The following is a 22,153-nucleotide window of genomic DNA, read 5'->3' as shown; positions in this document are numbered from 1 at the left end:
AGAAACTGGAGTTGATGTGGAAACAGCCACTGCAGAGAACTCACAAGGTTTTGATGCTAAGGGGAGCAAATAAATGGGGAAGGTGGCTGGAGGGAGATGTGGGATCAAAGAGCTTTTTGTTGTTAAAAACATTTTTTTAGAATATTGGGGCTTTTTTTCTTTTTTTTTTTTTTGTGGTATGCGGGCCTCTCACTGTTGTGGCCTCTCCCGTTGCGGAGCACAGGCTCTGGACACGCAGCCTCAGCGGCCATGGCTCACGGGCCCAGCGGCTCTGCGGCATGTGGGATCTTCCCGGACCGGGGCACGAACCCGTGTCCCCTGCATCGGCAGGCGGACTCTCAACCACTGCGCCACCAGGGAAGCCCTGGGGCATTTTTTAAAGCAGGTGGGAATGATCCAGGATAGGGGGAGAAATGAGTGACTAAGGAAGGGAATCCAGAGTAAGGAACTAGAAGTATATTCAATAGCCTGTGATGAACCATAATGGGAAAGAATGTATATGTATGTACAATGAAGTCACTTTGCTGTACAGCAGAAATTAACACAACATTGAAAACCACCTATATGTAAATAAAATAAAATTTTAAAAAAGCACAGGGAACTATATTCAGTATCTTATAATAACCTATAATGGAAAAGGATTGAAAAAAGGCATATATATACGTATAAGTGAATCACTTTGCTGTACATCTGAAACTAACACAATATTGTAAACCAACGATACTTCAATTCAAAAAAAGCAAGCAGGGAAGGCAGAAAACCTGGGCAAGATGCAGATATTTGGTAGAGGAGAGGGTTCCTGTCTGACTCTATCATGTCTGTGAAGTATGAGGCAAGCTCATCTGCTTAGAGTGAAGGATGAGAAGGGGACAAAGGAAGAAGACTGAAAAATCATCCTTGTAGGGTGTGGGGAATTGAATACAGCAGGAAAATACAGTAGGAAGGCTAGGCAGGACTGGGGATTCAGCTGAAATTCATGGACATCAACTTAAAGTGACATCTGCCAGTTTTAATTTTCCAGCAATATTCAGATATTCTGATACAGGTAAAGAGTAGGGGAAGAGCTGGGTTTAACTAGAGCTGGGCAAGCTAGAAGGAGAGAGAGCGGCAAAGGGGTTATGGGGTTTTGCAAGGAAGTGAGTATATTGATTATGACTGAGTGGGTGAGGAGGGAAGTGAGTACCGGTGGGAAAATAAATGCAAAAATCTGGCAGACTCAAAAGGTTTGCAGGTCTGGATGAGGTTGAAGAAATGCTTGTGTGTGATACTGCAGTAAAGATGTTAAAGTCAGATTTGAGATTTTGTGATTGTGTTTTCTGAGATAGTGCAATTCCTGGTGAGAATGAGTCTGCTTTAAGACCATGGGAGTGGGTATTTGGGGGCGGGGGAACTCAATGGTGGGGAAGAAATCGGTGAGACGTCAATAAGATTTCTCATGAAAGGGAACCCTCCTACACTGTTGGTGGTAATGTAAATTGGTGCAGCCATTATGGAAAAAAGTATGGAGGTTCCTTCAAAAACTAAAACTAGAATTACCACATGATCCAGCCATCCCACTCCTGGGTATATATCCAAAGAAAACTGTGATTTGAAAAGATACATGCACCCCAATGTTCATAGCAGCACTATTCACAAAAGCCAAGACATGGAAGCAACATAAATGTCCATCGACAGATGAATGGATAAAGAAGATCTGGTACACACACACACACACACACACACAGGAGTATTATTCAGCCATCAAAAAGAACAAGGGACTTCCCAGGCAGTCCAGTGGTTAAGACTCTGCACTTCCACTGCAGGGGGCTCGGGTTCGATCCCTGGTCGGGGAACTAAGATCTCACATGCTATGTGGCGCGGCCAAAAAAAGAGAACAAAATAATGTCATTTGCAGCAGCGTGGATGGACCTAGAGATTATCCTACTAAGTGAAGTAAGTCAGACAGAGGAAGACAAATGCCATATGATGTCACTTGTATGTGGAATCCAAAATATGATACAAATGAACTTATTTACAATAGAAATAGACTCACAGAGAAAACAAACTCATGGTTACCAAAAGGGAAAGGGGTGCAGAGATAAACTAGGAGTTTGGGGTTAGCAGATAAAAACTACTATATATAAAATAAACAAAAAGGTCCTACTGTATAGCACAGGGAACTACATTCAATATCTTGTAATAAACTCTAATGAAAAAGAATACCTATGTGTATAACTAAATCACTTTGACGTGTATAACTAAATCACTTTGCTGTATACCAGAAACTAACACAACATTGTAAATCAACTATACTTCAATTAAAAATAAACAAAAAAATAAGATATCTCATGGATTATGCTTACGGATGCTCAAGTCATAAAGTAAGGTGCAGGAGGTGAGGTGGAGGTCAGTTCATGAGAAAAAGGAGGGATGGCAGGTTGAAAAATATGATAGTATGAACTTCAAGGAGATTAGGTTTTGGAAAGAGGAAAGAAGAAACAGTACTAAAAATATTAATGGCGTTTGCCTCCTACCCACAGGCTCTCAAAGGCAGCTGTGTTTAATGCCACATGCCCCCATGTTCACAGCAACAGTTGACTGGTCAAGGGGTGGGATCTGACCTGTGGGCAGCCAAGCTGTGGGCTGGCCAGTGACCTGTCCAATGAGATGTCATCATTAAAGATGAGATAACTGGATTCTGTCTTGGGACTTGAACTATGAAACGCAAAAGAATCTGCCAGTTAATAGAATGAGCTGCTGCAGAGAATAAAGGAGGGACAAAGGTCACCAGGATGAATCCCATGCAGGCTGAAATGTTGAGGGAATAGGGCTATAAGCAAGCTGAGGATGCCAGACAGTCAAGAATGCAGCAGATGCATCAAAAGCAGCAGAAATGGGGATGTGTGAGAGAGATGGAGTAACCTGTCTCTGAGTTCTGGGTTGGCTCCTGAGCCCGCTTATTATGTGGAAACTTAATTTTTAAAGGTTTTTGAGGAGGGGAGCGACATAATCAGACCTGGGGTTATGAGTGTGGGCTCTGGTCCCAGACTGTCTGGCTTTGAAAAAAATTAGCTGTGTGATCTCAGGCAGGTTACTTAACCTCTCTGTGCCTCAGTTTCCTCATCTGTAAAATAGAAATAACAGCACTGCCCTCATAGGGGTGTAAGGAGGATTAAATGAGAAAATACAGGTAGTGCATTTTGAATAGCAAGGCTTCCTTTCAATCTTATTTTCTTCAATTAAACAGTTCAAATGTCACTTCTTTCACAAAACTTTCCTTCATGCTTTTATCTCTTAGCTTCCAGGAGGGACACCACCTTCTCGTGGTCTTCTTCCCTCCTCCTAGGTCACTATTCCTTCTCAGGCTCCTTGCTGGTTCCTCTTTCTCTTCTTGACCTCTTCTCTCTACGTTGATCTCCCAAGTGAGCTCACCTAGGTGTCTCGTGCTTTTAAGTACCTCAAAATATCATTTATTAGCTGACAGTTCTCATAAATTATCACCAACTCCAAACTTGCATATCTGATTACTTGACATCTCTATTTAAAAATCTCCAAAAGACTTCTCAAACATAACTTGCCCCAAACTGACTGTTACCAGCTCCTGCCCCTACAATCTTCCACAGATCGATAAATGGCAAATCCTTCCAGTGCTGATGACGCTAAAATTCTTAGCATCATCCGACTCCTTTCTTCTTCTCATGCCCACTAAGCATCTGCATCTCTCTGCTGTGTGACCTTGGTTTTACCTCCCTGGGCCTCTGAGGATTAAACGAGTTATTATTTGTAAAGTGCATAACAACATCCATCACATAGAAAGCCTCATATAAGTGCTTTTGAAATAAATAAAAAATGCCTTCAATACAGAAAGAGCTTCCTAACGGCCCTAGTCCCCCTACAGTCCATTCAGAACACAGCAATCTCCTGATCCTTTGAAAGGCCAGGCCAGATACTGTCACTGCTCTGCACCTCTTTGACCTCAGCTCCTGGGGCTCTCCCCTTGCTCAGTTTGGGCCAGCCACCTCTGTGCCTCCTTGTGCCACCAACACACCAGGGACTGTCCCCATCGGATCTTTGCCCCTGTTGTTCCTTGTGCCTCCCTCTGATCAAATGTTAGTTCTCTGCTGGCCCCACTTTGCTAATCTGCCTGCCCGTTCCCTCACTCTGATTTTTCCTCCCCATCTCTATTTTTACTTAGTAGCTGGTTGTCTCCCCTCCCCGGGTTCAAACTCTGCAACAACACGGATGGTCTTGTTCATTGCCCTATCCCTAGAGCCTAGAACAGTGCTTGGTACACAGTAGATGCTCAATAAATACTTACCAAGTGAAAATTCCAAAGTGCCACGCCCTTTTCTGAATTCCCGTAATACAGGTCTGAATCATTCTTGTGGTACTTACCTGTATCGTTTTTTATGCAGTTTACAATTTTATACAGTTTACAATCTTTATACAGTTTTTTTAATACAGTTTACAATCTTTATACAGTTTACAATCTTTATACAGTTTACAATCCCCTCACGGGTGACCCGATTTGAATCTCACAAAAGAGAGAGAGAGAGCAAACTAGGGAAGGCAGTTATTATTAGCAGGGCCTCCTGCCTTCTAGACCAAGCTTAACAAATATTTGTTGAATGAAGAGAAAAAAAAATTTCTGAGTCACTCTGTGGAATGAGGCAGCCCCACTCGGCAAATGGGAGGGTTCTCTGTAGCACATGTAAAAATACTCTTAATATCTAACATTTATTGCCCCGGGTTTTCTCATTTCTACCTGTGTGGTCCTCACAGCATTCCCGTAGCAGGTAGCTGTGAGAGCATCTTTATGTCCTGTCCTGTTCACCTCTGTTATCTTTGGTGCCTCAAACAAGGCCTGGTATGTGGTAGGTGCTCAGTGAGTGATGTGGGCCGAGGCTCCTTTTTTGGAGATCGGGCCCAGGTGCAGCGACTTGCTCCAGGTCCCACACGGAGCAAGTGGCAGCGCTGGGATTCCATCTCAGGTTCGCTCACTACTCTCTCTCTCTGGGATGGGCCTGCCCCGCGGGCCGCACCAGTTCCGGGTGCGCCGCAGGAGCGAGCGCGTGCACCGGGTGGGGCGGGGAGGGACTGACCCCTCCCAGCCCCAGCGCCTTCCGCATCCCCGCCCGGAGGCCGACGGGCACCGTCCCTGTGTCGCCCCGCGCTGCTGCACCCACAGGGCCGGGCGTTGGGTCTAGCTGCGGGTAGAAGGTACTCCCCCGGCCCGGACTCCTGCCTCCACCACTCAACCCAACCCCGCGCCCCGAGCCCTGTGGCGGCCCACCCATCCTGCGGCCGCCCACCCATCCTGCGGCCACCGCGCCCCGCCCCGCTCCGCCCGCAGTCCCCGCCCCTCACTTCCCCGTTCGGCGCTCCTCCCCCCGTGCCGCGCTCCATACTTGGCGATCGCTGCGGCCCTGCGTGCTCATTGGCCGAGAGCCGGCTGCGTGGGGGGCGGGCCCGGGCCGGGCCGGGGCGGGGAAGGAAGGTGGCGGCGGCCCGGCGCGGGAGGAGGGAGGTGCTGACCCGGATGTTCACTCCTGGGCACCCGGGGAAGTGGAAGCGCCGGGCCCTGCTGCGGGGGGGAGAGCCACAGACGCCGGGACCGGGACCGCCGCTGCCGCCGCCACAATGGTAAAGGCCCGACGTCCCCCTCCCCCAGGTCCGGGGGCCCCGCCGGAGCTCGCGTCCGCCTTCCCCCACCCACCCCCGGCCCGCGAAGGGTGGGTTCCCCCGGGTGGGGGAGGGGCGGGGTCCCGGAGCCCAGGTAGACACCATCCCTGCCCGCTCCGGAGGGGGCGGCCGGCCTGGGCGGCTTGGGTGGGCAGCGACCCTGCCTCCCGTTCCCACCCCCCGCCCTTGGCTCAAGCTGGGCTCCCACACTCCCCCTCTGGGGCCAGACTAGTCTCCCGCGTAGCCCAGGCTAGACCCTCCTGGACCGGTGGTCCAGGCCAGGCACCCCCTCCGGGGACCCAGGCGTAGTCCCCCTTTCTCCTCCCCATGGCCCGGGCTAGGTCCCCAGCCCCAGCCCCTACGGCCCAGGCTAGGCCGTCGTTTCTTCCTCCCAGGGTCCAGGCTAGGCCTCTGTCCCCCACCTACCCCCTTCTCCATGGCCTCAGTCCGGACCCCCGTTAGCCCCTTATCCATGGCTTCAACCTGCATTTGTTCCCCTGTCCTCCATGGTTTCAGCCTGAATCTTTTCTTCTGTCCATGGTTTTAAGTCTGGACCCCCCCCCTCCTCCGCCCCTGGCCCCCGCCTGGACGTCACTCCCTTCCCCCCACTCCCTGGTCCGTTTCCCAGGACTTCTCACCACTCTCGGCGTAGCCTGCGTCAGCCTCACTCTGTCCGGGGCTTTACCCTTCCTCCAGGGCCCGGCTCCCTGCCCTGCCCCTGACCCAGGTGGTCCCCTCCGCTCTACCTAGGGCGAACCTTCTTTGCCGCCCCTGGGAAGTGAGAGTAGCTCTCCAGCCCGGGTGGGGATGGGGGTCCCGAGGCTGTGCCTTCTCAAGTTGGAGCGGTGCCCCTTCTGGAAGGCCGTCTGGGAGCGAGCGAGGGCAGGGCGGGCATCTGTATGCCGGGAAGGCAGCGCGGCGCTCTGCGGGCGCTTCCCGCGGCCGCCGCCTGGGTGCCGCGGGGTGCGGTGCTGGCGGAGCGTCCTGCTGGGACCCGCGGCGCCGGGGCGTGTGCGAGAGCCGAGGGATGAGGATGGGGGAGCCGCGGGACGGGGATGAACGCACAATCGCCCTTTTGAGGCCGCTGCCGTTGGGAGGCCCCCGGGCCCCGAGGCCAACAGACGGCCCGGACACAATGTACCCCAGCAGGCGCAGCCTCCCTTTCCCCCTCAGCTGTCAGCTCGTGAGGGTTGGAACTGCTGATAATGGAGGTGCCTCGGATCAGGTGAGCCAGACTCCGAGGGAGAGCTCGCTCCACTCGTGCTGTTTGTTTTGGTAATGAAGGCAGGTACTCTGGCGGCGCTCTGACCGGCCCGAGGTTTCACCTAGGCCCCGACCAGTGAGTCCGCCCTCCCTCCACTTTGGAACCTTCTGCAGGGCAGGCCCAGCACCCAGGTTGGAAGAGCCCCAGGGCTTCTGCCTCACGTGGCCAAGGCATCTTTGAAGGGTGGACTGAGATTAAGGGTGGCCACCTGCTCCTCTGGCCCGGTGCTGGCAGGTGTTTGCATGTGGACTTTGGGCCCCAAAGAGTTTTGGGGCTCTAGGTTCCTTGTTTAAGGAAGGGATGTTGCTTCTGAACTAGGCTGACTAATTCAGAGTGGCCGAGTTTTTTCTTCATGCCTTCCTGTATGTTGATGAAAAGCGTGGCCATTGTTATTGGACTTCTCCGATAGCAGTCCCAGGCCTGGGTGGGGAAGGACTTCTCCAGGACAGTTTTGGGTGAGGACTTGGAGTGAGGTTTGCTGTCAGGACAAAAGCAGGGGAGGATGGTTGGGATGGCCAGGTGGGGCTGCTCAAGGCAGCATCTCTGGCAGTGGGGGGGGGGGGGGGGGGGGAGCATCTTGCCTTGGCCCTCAGTGCCTGAGTTTCCAGACCTGATGGGAAAATGCCTGTAATGACCCAGAAGGAACAGGATGATACATGAGGCTTCTCAGGAGTCCTGTATTTGGGTCTTACCTGGATAATCTGTAAGGACTGTGGAAGGGGTGGAGGAAAAAGGCTAACTTTTCTGTGGGGAGTGGGAGCGGGGCGGGGGGCTACTAGGTGCCAGACACTGTGCTCTGTGCTCCACTTACTTAATCCACACAGAACCCTTTGAGGGATGCTGTGTATTACCATTTTACAGGTGTAGAAGCTGAGGCTCAGGGCATGGAGGAACTTCCTCAAGATGTTGGTTAGTTGACGGGAGCACATCTGATAGGCTCTAAACTGCATCCTTTCTGTTGTCCCAGGCTGCTTATGTGTTCCTGGTGATGCAGGCTTATTTAACGTGAGCTCTTTGAGGGCAGCGGTTTTTGTCTTTTGTTTTGCATGTCTGTATCCCTGGGGCCTAGAACAGTACCTGGCACTGAAGGAAATAGCTTGGGGTGTGTCTTGAACTTAGCCACTTGGATTTCATACTCATTCTCTCAGTAACTCGTTCTTAGTATCCCCTAGGCTTGTAGGTAATTTCTGACTGCTTATTGTTCAGTTTATCCCCTACTTGAATATTCTAAGAAACCAGTGTAGACAGTTGGAGTAGGACAGAAGTGGTGGTGTGGGGTTGCATAATAGGTAAATGTATTAAAACCACTGTGGTTTTATTTTCAGTAGGGTTGATGGTAGAGAAACCAGCTAGATCTCAGTTATCCATCGAGGGAAACAGCAGTTTGAGAGTCTAAAGTGCGCTGGACTTTGGAGAAAACTCCGTGATTTCTGTTGGCATCAGTTACGAATGCATAAGCAAATGGAATTTACTTGCATTCTCTTAGCAGGTAATGATCTCCCACTATCTGTAAGTGCTTTATAGTTTCAAAGCACTTTTCCTTACCCAGCTCTAGCGTCTAATTTAGGAATTATTGTCCTAATCTAGAGTTATGATTCTGATGCTGGATGCTGGGGCTGTAGCATGCAGGGATGGGCCGGGCCCCCCTCATGAGTTGTCCCTCCAGCTCCCAGATGGTTTGGCCTGACAAGAGATGATAGGAGAAGCCTGTTATATTGTTACAAGGTGGAACAATACAGTTGGTGTCTCGGCTGGTCTGGTGTAGACCTCCTGGTGTAGGTCTAGCTCCACTCAGACCCCACATGTATATGCAGCCTTGTTTATTTAAACCCAACTGGCTGCTCTTTGGTGGAATGCTTGAAAAAAGTAGCCAACGATCCATAGCTTGAGATTAAAGAGATGCTAAATCATGTTTGTTTTAATAAATTTATTTATTTTAGTTTTGGCTGCTTTGCGTCTTTTGATGCTGTGCACTGGCTTTTTCTCTAGTTGCAGCAAGCAGGGGCTACTCTTTGTTGGGGTGCACGAGCTTCTCATTGCGGTGGCTTCTCTTGTTGCGGAGCACGGGCTCTAGGCGCAGGGACTTCAGTAGTTGTGGCACGCGGGCTCAGTAGTTGTGGCTCGCGGGCTCTAGAGCGCAGGCTCCGTAGTTGTGGCGCACAGGCTTAGTTGCGGCGTGCGCGACGTGTGGGATCTTCCCGGACCAGGGCTCGAACCCGTGTCCCCTGCATTGGCAGGAGGATTCTTAACCACTGGGCCACCAGGGAAGCCCTAAATCGTATGTTTGAAAGCAGATATTCCTATTTATAACTCAGAAGTTCTGTTCTTCTTTTACATTCCTTGGGGGAGGGGAGAGGACAGATGACTGACAGCACAGGGAAATGGTGGCTGCGCAGGTACTTTGAACCTTGAGACTCCTGCTTCCCAGGCTGCGAAACTCTTGGCATTAGGCAAAGACAGTGGTGTGTTAGGAGTTGCTTGAAGCTCATGGGTGTATTTATGAAGTGCCTTCTCTGTGCTGCCCTATGTGCTCAGGACAAGGAAGCCTGGTAAACAAGGCAAACGGGTCCACGCCTTCACAGCTTATGTTGTTCGGCAGGGAGGCGTGTCACTCTTACCTACAGTTTAAGGAAGCAGAGCCTTGTTTAATGTAACTGCAAGCACACTTGGATGAGATAACGCAGGAGACTTCAGAGAAAGTTGGGGCTTGTGCCTGGCTTCAGCCCCGGCCTTGAGGAGCACGCCTGCCCTTGTTTGGCCGCCACCACCGAGGTGAATGGCACTGCACACGCGGTCTGTCCCCTGCAGACCAGAAGCTCTCCCAGCCGGGAAGGTTTGTGCCACAGAAGTCCTGCCCTTCTCACCTGGGTAGCTACCATTGATTGAGGATCTACCGTCATCCAGAAACCTGAGGTAGGACTTAGGTCCTACCCCACCCCATGATGGATGCTCGAAAGCTTGAGTGGCTGGTGTGAGAGGCGGGCCTGGGACTTGGCTCTGGGTCCCCCCGACTCCTGTGCCGGAGGCTCACTCTGTTTCTCAGAAACAGTGAGAAGTAGGGCTCACAGTACAGGCTCTTGTCCCATTTCTCCTGGAGGCAGATCCCACCAGTGAGAGTGGGGTGTGGAAGTCCAAAGGGTACAAGATCACCCACGTTAAGACCAGCGAGAGTATTGCCATTTCCAAACTAAGGCTTTTAGAGATCAACGCTCTGGTGTGAGGACGTGGAGCCTTGCCTGCTGCCACGAGCCCCGGCATCGCGTGCGAAGTTAGGACTTAGGAGCCAGACAGCCTTGGGCTAATAACAGTACCTCCTCATAAGGCTGTTATGAGGATTAAATGAGATAATACTTGTCAAGTGCTTTGAACAGCATCTGGCACATAATCATATGTGTAGTGACTATTATTATCACCATTTACAGATGAGGTTCAAAGGGTAAGTGGATAGTCCCTTTATAGCTACTAAGTGGAGGAACTGGGTTTTCTGACTTCAGAGGTAGACCCGTTTTCTCCACTGCTTACTGCCTGCTGAAGGGATATTTGGAGTTTGCTTGGCTTTGGGCTGTGTCTTGAATGAAGAAAGTCCCTGACAGAGCCAGAGGCTCTACTCCACCGCAGAAGACAAGGCTCCCTGTGCTGCTGTAGCCTGATGCTGTATCTCAGGCTCTGGGTGCCTCGTCTGTGCCCGGTGGAGCCCCTTTTGAACTGAGTCCTTGCCCTCTTCCGGGCTTGGAAGAAGAGGGACAGAGCCTGTGAGTTCCGTGAGAGCAGGGACCTTGTCTGGTTCCCACCAAACACCCAGCACCTTGCGCGGGCCGCCTGGCGCTTGGTAAGCGCCTCATAGACGCTGAATGAGGGAGTGGTGAGCACTTTTGTCTTCTGCCTGTGCCACAGAACGTGGGCTTTGGGGTTGGGCTGATCTGGCTTGGAGTCCTGTCTCTGCGACTCAGTGTGTGACCTGCAGTGAGGATCTTATTCTCCCTTGGCCTCGGTTTCTTGATGGGTAACGTGAGGATGGCATTTTATAGGGATACTGGGAGAAAGAAGTGAAAATTGTAATGTGCTTAACCCAGTGCTTGGTGCACAGCAAGTGGTAGCCAGGGTTATCGTTTGTCTTATTCTGCATGCTACAGAGTAAGGACACAAAGAGAAGCCGTAATCCCTGTCCTCTAATCTGGAAGGGGAGGCGAGGTGCATCCAGAAAATGAAGTGCAGCAGGGAGGGAGGGGGGAAGGGAAAGCCTTCAGAAGGGCCACTCGTCTGCCCATCCCTGCAGGCTCGCCCGCAGGCAGCCTTGGTGGGGGCTGGGTGTGAACCCGGGGAGACCTTGCCCAGGCGGAGAGGATGGGGTGGGTGCAGGGGCCTGGAACAAGAGCAGAGATTGGGGTGATGGTCGGCCTTGTGAGTTTGGGGACCATCCGCAGAGTGGACGGCCAGTGGGGGCGCCTCGGTCTCAGGAGGGAGTTGTGGAGAGCCTGAGTTGCTAAGCTAGAGAGTTTGCGTTTGATCCGGGACAGCGTGGAGCCAGTTAGAGTTTTGACAGGGCAGGTAGAAATCTGAGGAGGCTGGCAGGGTCGTGGTATTTTAGGAAGAGTCATCTGGCGGTGGTGTGCAGCCGGGAGGGCCCTGGAGGGAGACATTCACAGGCGTTAAGCCTGCGAGGTTCTAAGGGTCCTGGCCGCGGTGGGGATGGATAGGAAGGGGTGGGTGAGAAAGATAAAGATAGGAAGGCAGAGCCAGCCGTAGTGATTTACCGCCTCTGGGCTGAGGGGGAAGCTTCTGCCCCCAGAGCTGCCCTGTTCAGGCATCTGGAGAGGATGCTTTATCATTGACCCAGCAACTATTTTTGGGCAGTTTAAATCCCAGATAGTGGTGCCTGCAAAGCCTTGATATGCTACTAATGCCTGAAGGGGGATTTCAGTCTGGTTAGCCCAGTGTCCCAGCCGCCCAGCCCTCCCGCATGGGCAGGTGGCCCCGAGTCCCGCTCAGCCTGCGCGGCCTTCACGTCGCCCTCATCACGCAGGCCCGCCTGCCTCCGGAGCCCGAGCTCAGGACGCTGGGCGCCTCTGCCGCTCACGTTTGTTCCATCAGGTCATTCATTCCGTGGACGCTCACGCAGCAGTCAGACCTATGAGAACACGGGTCTTCAAGTTAAATGGAGGAGGCAAATGGCAACGGGCAGGTCTGAGATTCTGCCCGACTTGGGCATCAGTGCAGGGGCAGCAACACGTCCCTTCCCCCGGCTTCCTCCTGTTCCCGCTCCGCGGCTTTCGGACAGCTCTGGATACCAGTGAGAGAAGCCTTCGTCTGCAACTTTCTAGCGATACATTTCCAGTCTGGTAGTCCTATTTCTTCTAAGGTAGCAACCCTGGCGTTTACACCCACCTGCCCTAGGGGGTTTATTGTGAGGATTGAGTGAGTTTGCATGTGGCAAGTGTAGACAGTGCCTGGTACTTCCGCTGGTGCAGCAGGAGTGATTATTTTATTAACATGGATGGTTGATAGATGGTGTTGGATTTAACCTCCCAGGCAGCCTGGATGCAAGTGGTAGTGGCCCCCAGTTCTGCTGAGACCCTGAGAGGCAGAGTCCCCGGCCCACGGCTGGCGATCTGAAGGGCTTCCAGCCCAGTGCTTTCTGGCCGCGAAGCTGTTACCACACTGCAGATTGCAAGCGGTCGTTTCCACTGGCTCAGACCCCTAACTTCTCCACCCACTGCTTAAACTGCTCCGCGAAGCTTCCTCTTCTAGCACTGAACTCAGCAGGACCTTTCTGAGTTAGAATCATGGTTATTTAGCGGGATTTGGGCTTATTGCCTCAAAAGTTTCCATGAGATTTGGGCAGAGGACTCATTACGGTTACCAAGTGAAATATCTTTAGTTTAAAATGTTAGGGTTATGTAAAGATGGTTTTGCACATACTGTTTCTGCTGGGGTCAGTGACGAGCAGCCTCCCACCAAGTGCCCTCTTCCCTTGTCAGTTGCAGCCCTGAGAGGCAGACAGACAGTTCAGGTCTGGCTTGCTCACATGTCATGCTGCTTCTTGAGGCTTCTTCATTACGAGGCTTTGACCCTGAAGGGGTATGTCGGAGTTCACACGGGTGGGCTTCCTGCATGCAGTTTTATGCTCAGAAACAGAGGAGGAGCGCTTTATCCACTGCACACTCCTGGTGAAAAGTGAGTTAAGGTACTGTGGCCACTGAAAGACCTGCTCTTGAATTTGTCTACGTGGCTTTGTTTTTTATCAGTCCTTTGCTTCTCTGCTGAGCGCAGCTTGGTCAGTGCGTGGTCCCTGGGGCTGGATGTGGACCCAACACAGCAGTGCAGGCTGGGCCACTTCAGGTTCTTGGCTCTGTGAGAGTTTCTTTCTTTCTTTTCTTTCTTTTTTTTTTTTTTTGCCACACCACGCGGCATGTGGGATTTTAGTTCCCCGACCAGGGATTGAACCCACGTCCCCAGCATTAGAAGTGCAGAGTCTTAACTGCTGGACCACCAGGGAAGTTCTTCTGTGAGAGTTTCTGATGTGTACTGTCCTTGCTTTCTTCTGTTTCCTCTTCCAGACAGCTCCTGTCTCGAGATCTCTTTCAGCCATAGTGGGTGTGGAGCCCTGGTTGTCCTGGGATTTGAGGCCTCTGACTTGGTCTTTTTTTTTTTTTAAGCACAAACATCATTTATTTTTACTTTTTTAAAATGTATTTATTTTATTTATTTATCTTTGGCTGCGTTGGGTCTTTGTTGCTGTGCGCAGGTATTCTCTAGTTGTGGCGAGCAGGGGCTACTCTTCGTTGCGGTGTGCAGGCTTGTCATTGCAGTGGCTTCTCTTGTTGTGGAGCACGGGCTCTAGGTGTGCGGGCTTCAGACGGGCTCAGTAGTTGTGGCTCGTGGGCTCTAGAGCGCAGGCTCAGTAGTTGTGGCGCATGGGCTTAGTTGCTCTGCGGCATGTGGGATCTTCCTGGACCAGGGCTTGAATCCATATCCCCTGCATTGGCAGGCGGATTCTTAACCACTGTGCCACCAGGGAAGCCCTCGGACTTGGTCTTGAGGAATAGGAATTGGAGGTGCCCTGAGACGACAGTCTTCCTCCCATAGGTTATCGGGTCTCTCTCCTGGACTCTGTACAGTACCACCTCCCTTCTGCCTGTGTTCCTGCCGGATGCACAGTCACTCTCTAATTCTCTCAACCCCAGCTCTGTGAGGCCTGTTTCCTCATCGTGCAAATAAGGAAACTGCAGCTCAGAAAGGTTTAGTAACTTGCCTAAGGGCCCTGGCTAGTTAGTGGCAGAGTCAGCATTCTGATCCAGGTCCATCCGCTCATGCCTGTTGAACTCTGCTGTCCTGTTCCTCTCACGCATGGACCCACCAGGAGGCTTATTTTACAGACGAGGAAACTGAGGTCGAGAGGTTCACCTATAGGTCCAGCCACGGAGGCTGAAGAAGTGTGGGTGTAGCTTAGAAGTTCGGAGGGTTTTTTGGTTCAGGTTGTTGAAAAGGAAAGCAGCTGGAACCTTCAGTCTGTTTCTAGAAAGACACCTGCTAAACCGTAGGGATGCACCTTGGCTTTCTGGGCAGCACCGTTGTTCTTGGCATACATGCTAGTCATTGTGACAGCCCCTCATTGACGACACCATACAGGGTGCCCTGGACTTTTTCCTGTGAAGCCTGTCCCAGCCTGGGCACCACAGACAGCGTCAGGTTGCCCAGGAAGCTGAGGGGAAAGACCATACTGGCCGTTATAATAGTCGTATGACCTTGAGCAGCGTGAGCTGGTTACCCTCACGATGCCTAATACGTCTGTCTCTCGTCCTCGGAGGGAAGACAGATGCTACATCCCCTGCTCAGAGCTGTGAGTACTGTCGCCGTGTTCCACTGCTCCTGGCCCGTGGGCCAGGGCTCCATGGTGTTGGATTGATGAAGGTCTAGTAGGTCCTTACTGAAGGTAAGTGCCCTCCCCGCCACTGGGTTGAACCACATGAACTTGCTGTTTTCCTTGGTCAAAAATGGCTGAATATCAGCATTTCATGTGGTTCAGCCTAATACAGACCAAACTCTAGGGCAGGGCGATGCCGGAGTGAAGCTTTCTAGCAAATGTCCAGATCTCCTTTGGGACGTGGGCCCTTGGCCACACCTGGCTTCTCAGGACATCAGTGTTGGGCTCCTAGGAGGTCTGTGTCACTTGAGGTGGGCGTAACAGGAGTGGAAGGAGCTGAGTGTGGGATCTGCCCTGGGGTTGGGTCGGTGCTCTCCCTCTGGTCGGGCCACTCCTGGCGCTGAAGGCTGTCGGAGGGTCCGGCGGTGGCGGGACCAGGGCCTGGTGGGAATGGGGACCCTAGCTGCGCCGGCATTCACTGCAGCTCCGCCACGTGGCGGGCGCTGAGCAGTTGGCCCACAGTCACACACCTGGCCGTCCTTGGAGTTGAAGGCAGTCTTGATTCTAGAGTCCAAGGCAGTGAAGGGCAGGTTTTGGAGCCTGACCCCCTGGGTCGCGGTCCAAACCTGCAGCCTTGGAGCTTCCTTCACTCTCTGCCTCAGTTTCCTTGTCTCACAGTGAAGTGGTGGGAATAAGAGGATCTATTTCTGATGGACTTAATGAGGATTAAATGAGTTAATACATGTAAAGCCAGACACAGGAGGACATTAACTACTTTTATTAATAGTACTGTGTTATTACCAGCAACACGGACTCTTGGCATGTTAGTAGAGCCGAAAGAGACTTGAAATGTGTAAACTCCCTCTGCTTTGTGTTGGAAAGAGTTGGGACTTCGCATCTGTGTCCATCTCCCAGAGGAGGCGTTGCCTCTCCTAGAGCTCACTGGAAACACACCCTGTTAGTACAGGCCTTGCCGAGCACGCACCTGCCTCTCCATGAACGGGTTGCTTGAAATGGTGCTTTTGTTCTGGGTTATAATAAAAGTCACTCTTCTGGAAAATGGCTTAATTTTTTTTTCTTTCTTGGCATGAGTGGCCAACCCTGGAGTGCCAGTTACATATGGTGCCCAGCGCCTCTGAGGGGAGCAGGGCAGGGTGCTAATCAGTGAGTCTCATTCCCCCTCTCCCCCGCACCTGCCCTGGATGTTCTGATCCATTTTCTCCTTTTCTGAAGGTGACATGTTTTCCCAGGGGCTCTCAGCTGCTGCTAACCAGGGTTGCATTTGTGAACTGCTACAGACCCGCCAGAGTTCACTGCCCCAGGGGTTTCATGTTTTATTTTTAAGAACATGTGTTTAATTTTAAGATATGTAGAGTGTTGGGGTTTAGGGGTATAAGAAAGAGGCAGGATACAGTGGGGGAAAGAACGATTGTTGGAAGGCAGCCTGGTGTAGTACAGTGGAGGAGACCCCTGGACCTGGCTGCCTGGGGACTGTGTGAGCTTGAACTGCCTACTTCATCTCTCTGAGCCTCAACTTCCTCATCAGTGAAATGGACGTAATATCCTCCTCTTCACAGAGGATTAAATAAGAGTAACATACATGAAATGCTGTAGCTCAGGCCTCATATGATGGCGCCTCATTATCTACAGCAATCTCATCATTTGTCTTGCAAATTAGCACCATTCCATAGGGAAGAGAATTGGATTGACTAAAAATCCCTGTATTAAGGAGTACTGTAAACCTGAAATGCGGGTGTCATGACGACACTAAGGAGAGGCCCTGACCACCAGCTTCCCAGGAGCTTGCTCTCGGGCCGCTCCCTCACACAGAGCAGGGGCCTCTGCACGTTGGCTTAGAGGAGTTATCACGCAAGGGGACTTGCGTGGCGTCAGCCTCTCTATGCTGAACCTTACAAGTGCCGTCTCATGTTATCTTTCTCATTGCCCTGGTCATGCCCCCATTTTGCAGTTGTGAAAATGGAGGCCAAAGAGATTAAAGTGAATCTTGTAGAGGATCACACTGTTAGTAAGGGGCAGGGGTGGCCTTTAAACTCGATCCTTCTGATTCCAAAAATCCAGCCCTCAGTACACACTGGAGGCTGGTCCAAGGGTGCATTTTCACGTACAGAGGAAAGTATGAGTACTTTCTTCTGAACATCTAACGAATGTTCTTTAGTACTTTTTAAATTCTTTGCCACTCAAAGCAGACTGTTAGGTGACTGCTCCTAGTTTGGCTTAGATGCCTTGGAGCCCATCTTAAGATGCGGGAGAGTAAGCATGCAGTAGTTGCAGTTCTTCGTTTACAAGGAAGCCTCATGTCCCGCATAGAAACTTCTAACCCACGTCAGGTGTGGAATTGCTTTTGAGGCCTCGGGCACTGTTATAGTCTTTATTCCTCCCTGCACCATCTCCTCTGCTCTGTGCACATCCAGGCGGACTCTGAAATAACGTAGCTGTCAGGGAGCAAGCTAGCATTTGAACTCGGGACCAGCTCCATGCCCTGGCTGTGTCACACTGCAGCTGGGGCCAGAAATGAGCAGTGAGGCAGTGGTTGCCGCTCTCCTAGATAACTAGTGGTTAAGTGATTATTCCAACCCGAAGAGGTAAAACCATACAGAGGTACTGAACAAGGTTCCTGTCCTCAGAGGGGTTAGAGTGCCGGGCTGTGGGTGTCAGCATCTGTCCACAAGATGGGCAGGGTCTCCACGTCCTTGGGTCAGGGCAGCCTCTATTACTTGTCATCTCGTTTGGCACTAGGTGATGTTCCTGGGAAATAGGTCCAATCTTCCCAATTCCTTAACTACCTTGATTTCTTCATTCTTTCCTTTAAATAACCTCGTCCAGAGGCATTTATCTAACCGCTAGCTAGAATTCCCTTGTCCTTTTGCCTCCGATAAGGCTGGCTTTATAGGGCTTTTGTGTTGATGGACTATTGGTTTATTTCCTTTTTTTTTTTCATTGAAGTATAATTGACAACACTGTATTAGTTTCAAGCGTACGACATAATGATTCAACATTTGCATATGATGGACTGTGGTTTCTGAGCTTGCTAAATTCCAGATGGAGAGCACACAAAAGCATCTTGGGAATTTTCCCCCAGATCCTGCTTTTATTTTGATTCCATGGGATCTGTTTGGTACATATTGATTGTCGAGGAAGCATTTCTTGAAACAACAGACAAGAACTGGTTGCTGTGGTCCCCAAGGATGGGCCCTCCCATCATGTGCCTAATTGGCAGAACATGGACTTATAAATAGTGTTGGACCTTTGTGAGCTCAGAGTGCTCTGTGAGGCTTCAGTCTTACTCCAACGTCCTTGTGTGGCATTGGATTAACCGCTACAATTCTGTGAGCTGAATTCCATTACATGCCAGAGTCTCTTAAGGAAAGGAAAAAAAAATGATTGCTAAGTCTCAGGTGATGGGCTGTGTATTGGAACAAGTACAGCCAGATTCCAAATCAGCTGAAGCATTCAGCAGGCCCTCCGAGTCAATAAGGCGAGCGTGGCGGTGCATCTGTTACTACATACTTTACTTAGCACTTTCCATGCATTACCCTATATTTAGTTTCCAGAATCCTCCTAAGAATGAGGTCTTATGAATTTAGGACTTTATGTAAATTTGAAGATTTTACGAAGATTGCTAATAAGTGGCAGAGCCAGGACTTGAACCCAGCTGCTCTGACGTTATAGCCTTTGCCCTTCACCTCTGCTGTGTCATGGAATTTCACCACTGACACGGGGCTTGTGGCTTGTCCGGATCCCACAGTGAATCACCAGGCAGCTGGGACTAGGGTCCTCTGTCTAACACTCTAGAATCTGGACGCCACACTCTGGAGTAGGCCGTTGTCTTTTCTGCCACATAAACTCAGGCCCATTTTTATTTTGTTTTATTTTATTTTATCTTTATTTATTTATTTTTTTGCCACACTTCGAGGCTTGCGAGATTTTAGTTCCCCGACCAGGGATTGAACCCAGGTCCTCAGCAGTGAAAGCACGGAGTCCTAACCACTGGACCACCAGGGAATTCCCTGAAAACTCATCTTTGAATGTGCTTCTCCAGTAATGCATTAGAAAGACCACGCTTTCCAGCATGACCTGGTGAGGGAGCTTCATGGCGGCTGGGTTGACCAGTGCAGAAAGCCAGTACCCTGAGTTAAAGAAGAAATCTGGGGACAGGTCCAGATTCAAACCCAGGTCCTTTTGGGAGTTCCTGCAGTGTACACAGGAGACATGAATGGCAGTGACAGAATGCTGAGCAAAGTGGATGTTCAACAGTAGGTTGAAACGGCGGTGTGTCTGTTCAGTGGGATGTGATGCAGCTGTTCAGATGTGAAATAGCACAGTGTAGTGGTGTGGGAGAGGTGTGGGAGGGTGCTGAGTGGTGCGGGACGCTGCTTAGTCTCTCCTGTCCTCAGACTCTGTAAAATGTTCACGTCAGAAAACCTACCTCATAGGGTTGTTGTGAGGATTCAAAAGTGAACCATTTGTAAGCCCTTCACTGTGCTCTCTGTTCCTTGCAGTGGATATCTGTCTATATCTTTATCTGCGCACGCGCGCGCGCGCGCGCACACACACACACACACACACACACACACACACATACGTGTGTTGTATGTATTTGTCTCCCCTCCTTTTGAGTCACTTCCTTAAGATACCTCCTCAGGAGTGGGGTTGTGGGGCTAAAGAGAACAAGTGTTTTTCTCTCCACACATTCTTCCCGTCACTGCTCTAACAAGTGCTGTAGCCTGTACCTCACCCGTGTCCCCCAGGGCCCTGTGATGTGACCTCACTCTCCCTGCCTGGCAAACTTCTCTTCTTCAGTCTGGCTCACTGTTCTGACCAAGTCGAGAGAGCTCCTTGCTTTCCTGCAAAAATGTCCTAAGAGAGAAACTTTGTCATTACCACAAGCAGAAAACCAATATTAATTGCCATGAGTAGAAAGTACACATTGAAATAAACTTAGGTAACTGTTGATAATAAAAGATGCTCGTCTGTGGACCACCTGAGACCGTCTGGTGACCCCCGATGTCTGGCTCGTTCCTGTCTCTGGGCCTCAAAAGAACCTGGGGAAGGGAAGATGATGGCTGTAAGGGGTGTGTGCAGGTGCCTTGAAGAAGGGGTCTGGCTGAGGAGAGTCAAGGCAGGGACCCCAAGGGAGAGGTGTTTCGTTGGAGCCAAGATGAGAGGATGCCTTTGCCAGGAGGACAAGGGGCGGGTATAGACATGGCAGTAGAGAGAACAGCATGTGCCAGACACAGACGCCATGTTCGGGGCAACCAACAATAATTTAAACTTGTGGGAGCCGGAAGGGTGGGAGAGCGCGATGTGACTGCAGGGAGACAGGGCCGCCTCGCAAAGCAAGTCCCACGCCAGGGTGGAGGCTCCGATTTCGATTTTGCCCTTGTCCGTCTCAGCACCCTCTCCATAGCCCGAGCAGACTGACAACACAGCCTTTACCCAGGCAGCCCAGCAGTTGGCTTTCTTTCCTTGGGTATTATTTGCTGTCAGTTCACTGCCCGTCCCCGTCTCCCGTACCCGCCCCCCCACCCCCGCCTTTCTTTGTCATTATTTGCTGAGTGTCTCTTGTGTGCCATGCTCTGTGCCAGGTCCTGCGACGCTGGCCTGAAGAAAAGGCGGCCCCTGCCTCAAGCTGCTCACAGCCTAGGGGAGGAGGTGCGTGGCCTTCTAGTTGGGCGTGAGCACCAGTGGCAGGGACCCGGGGAAGCTTCCTGACCTCGTTCCCTGGTATAAGGGATCCCTTTGGAATCTGACGTTATTAAAAGAAAGTTTGCAGTGTTTTCTCTTTGTTATAGAAGTAATGTATTCAGGGACTCACTGCCTTGGGCCCGGGTTCAATTCCTGGTCGGTGAACTAAGGTCCCGCAAGCCGCATGGCGCGGCCAGTAAATAAGTAAATGAGTAATGTGTTCATTATAGAAAAGCTGGAAAATACAGGAAAGAAGAAGAAAAAATTGCCCATAATCTTACCCTGCCAGCAGGTACTGTTTACTTTTTGGTATATTGCTTCAGCAGCTTTCTGTCTATATAGTTTAAACGTTTTTCATGTGATTGAGTTCATATTGCCTATGCTATTTTTTTTTTTTTTTTTTTTTGCGGTACGCGGGCCTCTCACTGTTGTGGCCTCTCCTGTTGTGGAGCACAGGCTCCGGACACACAGGCTCAGCGGCCATGGCTCACGGGCCCCGCCGCCCCGCGGCATGTGGGATCTTCCCGGACCGGGGCACGAACCCGTGTCCGCTGCATCGGCAGGCGGACTCTCAACCACTGCACCACCGGGGAAGCCCTTGCCTATGCTATTTTTATATCCTGGTTTTTTTCACAAGAATTTTCTTGTTATAAACCCTTCAAGAACATTTTAAATGACTAATACGTCAACTGGTTGATACTGTTACTTACCATTCCCCTGAAGTTGGACAAGTAGAGGTTTCTAATTTTTCTCTGTATGTTGTACTGTTCTGAGGGTCTTTGTACAGCACTTTTTTTCTTTTTCCTCCTCTTATTGATTGTTATGAAGGCTCCTGTAGCTTGTATCTGGAGGTGTGAACCTGCTCTCCCCGCCTGTGTGTATACAGTCTGTTCTTGTTGCTCTGGGTTGTCATTCTGTAAAGTCACCACGAACACTGAGTTAGCAAATCCTGAACCATTATTCCTAGGGGAACATGGTAAGATTCCTGGGATGCTCTGGTGACAACATTTTTATCATCTGATTAATACATAACCGGAAAAGACAAATACTGCATAGTATCACTTATATGTGGAATCTTTAAAAAAAAAGTCAAACTCATAGAAACAGAGTAGAAAATTGGTTGCCATGGGTCAGGAAATTAGGGAGAGGTTGGTAAAAGTATGTGAATTTTCAGCTCTAAGATGAATAAGATCTGAGGATCTAATGTGAAACATTAGAAAAAAAAAGACATTGTTTTATGTGTGTTTCTGCTTAAGGACACCTTACTTCATACATATTGTTGACTCATCAGCCATGGCCGACAGCTCTGTAACTCAAGTCTGAACACAGCTTGTCCAGCACGTGTTTTCTCCGTAAGTGCATCACAGCCCTCTGCTGCTTGGGACTCTGGGCAGCACTGCGCTGGGGGCTGTTTTTAAACAGCAGAATCAACAGCAAGGTGAAAAGTGTGGCACTAAATAGACTGTGAGAAGGGCTCTGTTTACAGCTCGAGAGCTGAAACAAGAAGGCAGAGATTGCCTCATTCACCCGCAGCTGGGTCGCGCACGTCCAGCGACCCAGCTTCTTCACCACTCTGCGCGTGTCTGGATGACCGTGCAAGTGCCCTGAGTATTGATCTGGGGGTTACACATACACCTTAGCAAGTGGGCAAATTTGCA

At 50.8% G+C, this 22,153-nt stretch overlaps 1 protein-coding gene across 2 annotated transcripts in view; it reads left to right on the top strand.

The window, feature by feature from the left end:
* The first annotated feature begins 5,381 nt into the window (after positions 1-5,381).
* Positions 5,382-22,153, top strand: part of CAPZB (capping actin protein of muscle Z-line subunit beta) — a 136,585-nt gene continuing 119,813 nt past the window's right edge. For both annotated transcript variants that reach the window (XM_079933471.1, XM_079933472.1), the window contains exon 1: positions 5,382-5,622. In XM_079933471.1, the coding sequence (XP_079789597.1) occupies positions 5,620-5,622 (3 nt within the window). In that variant the 5' untranslated portion in view covers positions 5,382-5,619. The remainder of the gene's footprint in view (positions 5,623-22,153) is intronic.

This window comes from Stenella coeruleoalba, assembly GCF_951394435.1.
Source record: "Stenella coeruleoalba genome assembly, chromosome: 1".
Classification (NCBI taxonomy): Eukaryota; Metazoa; Chordata; class Mammalia; order Artiodactyla; family Delphinidae; genus Stenella; species Stenella coeruleoalba.
Note: the sequence above shows the minus strand (reverse complement) of the source record. Positions and strands in the feature narration are given on the sequence as shown.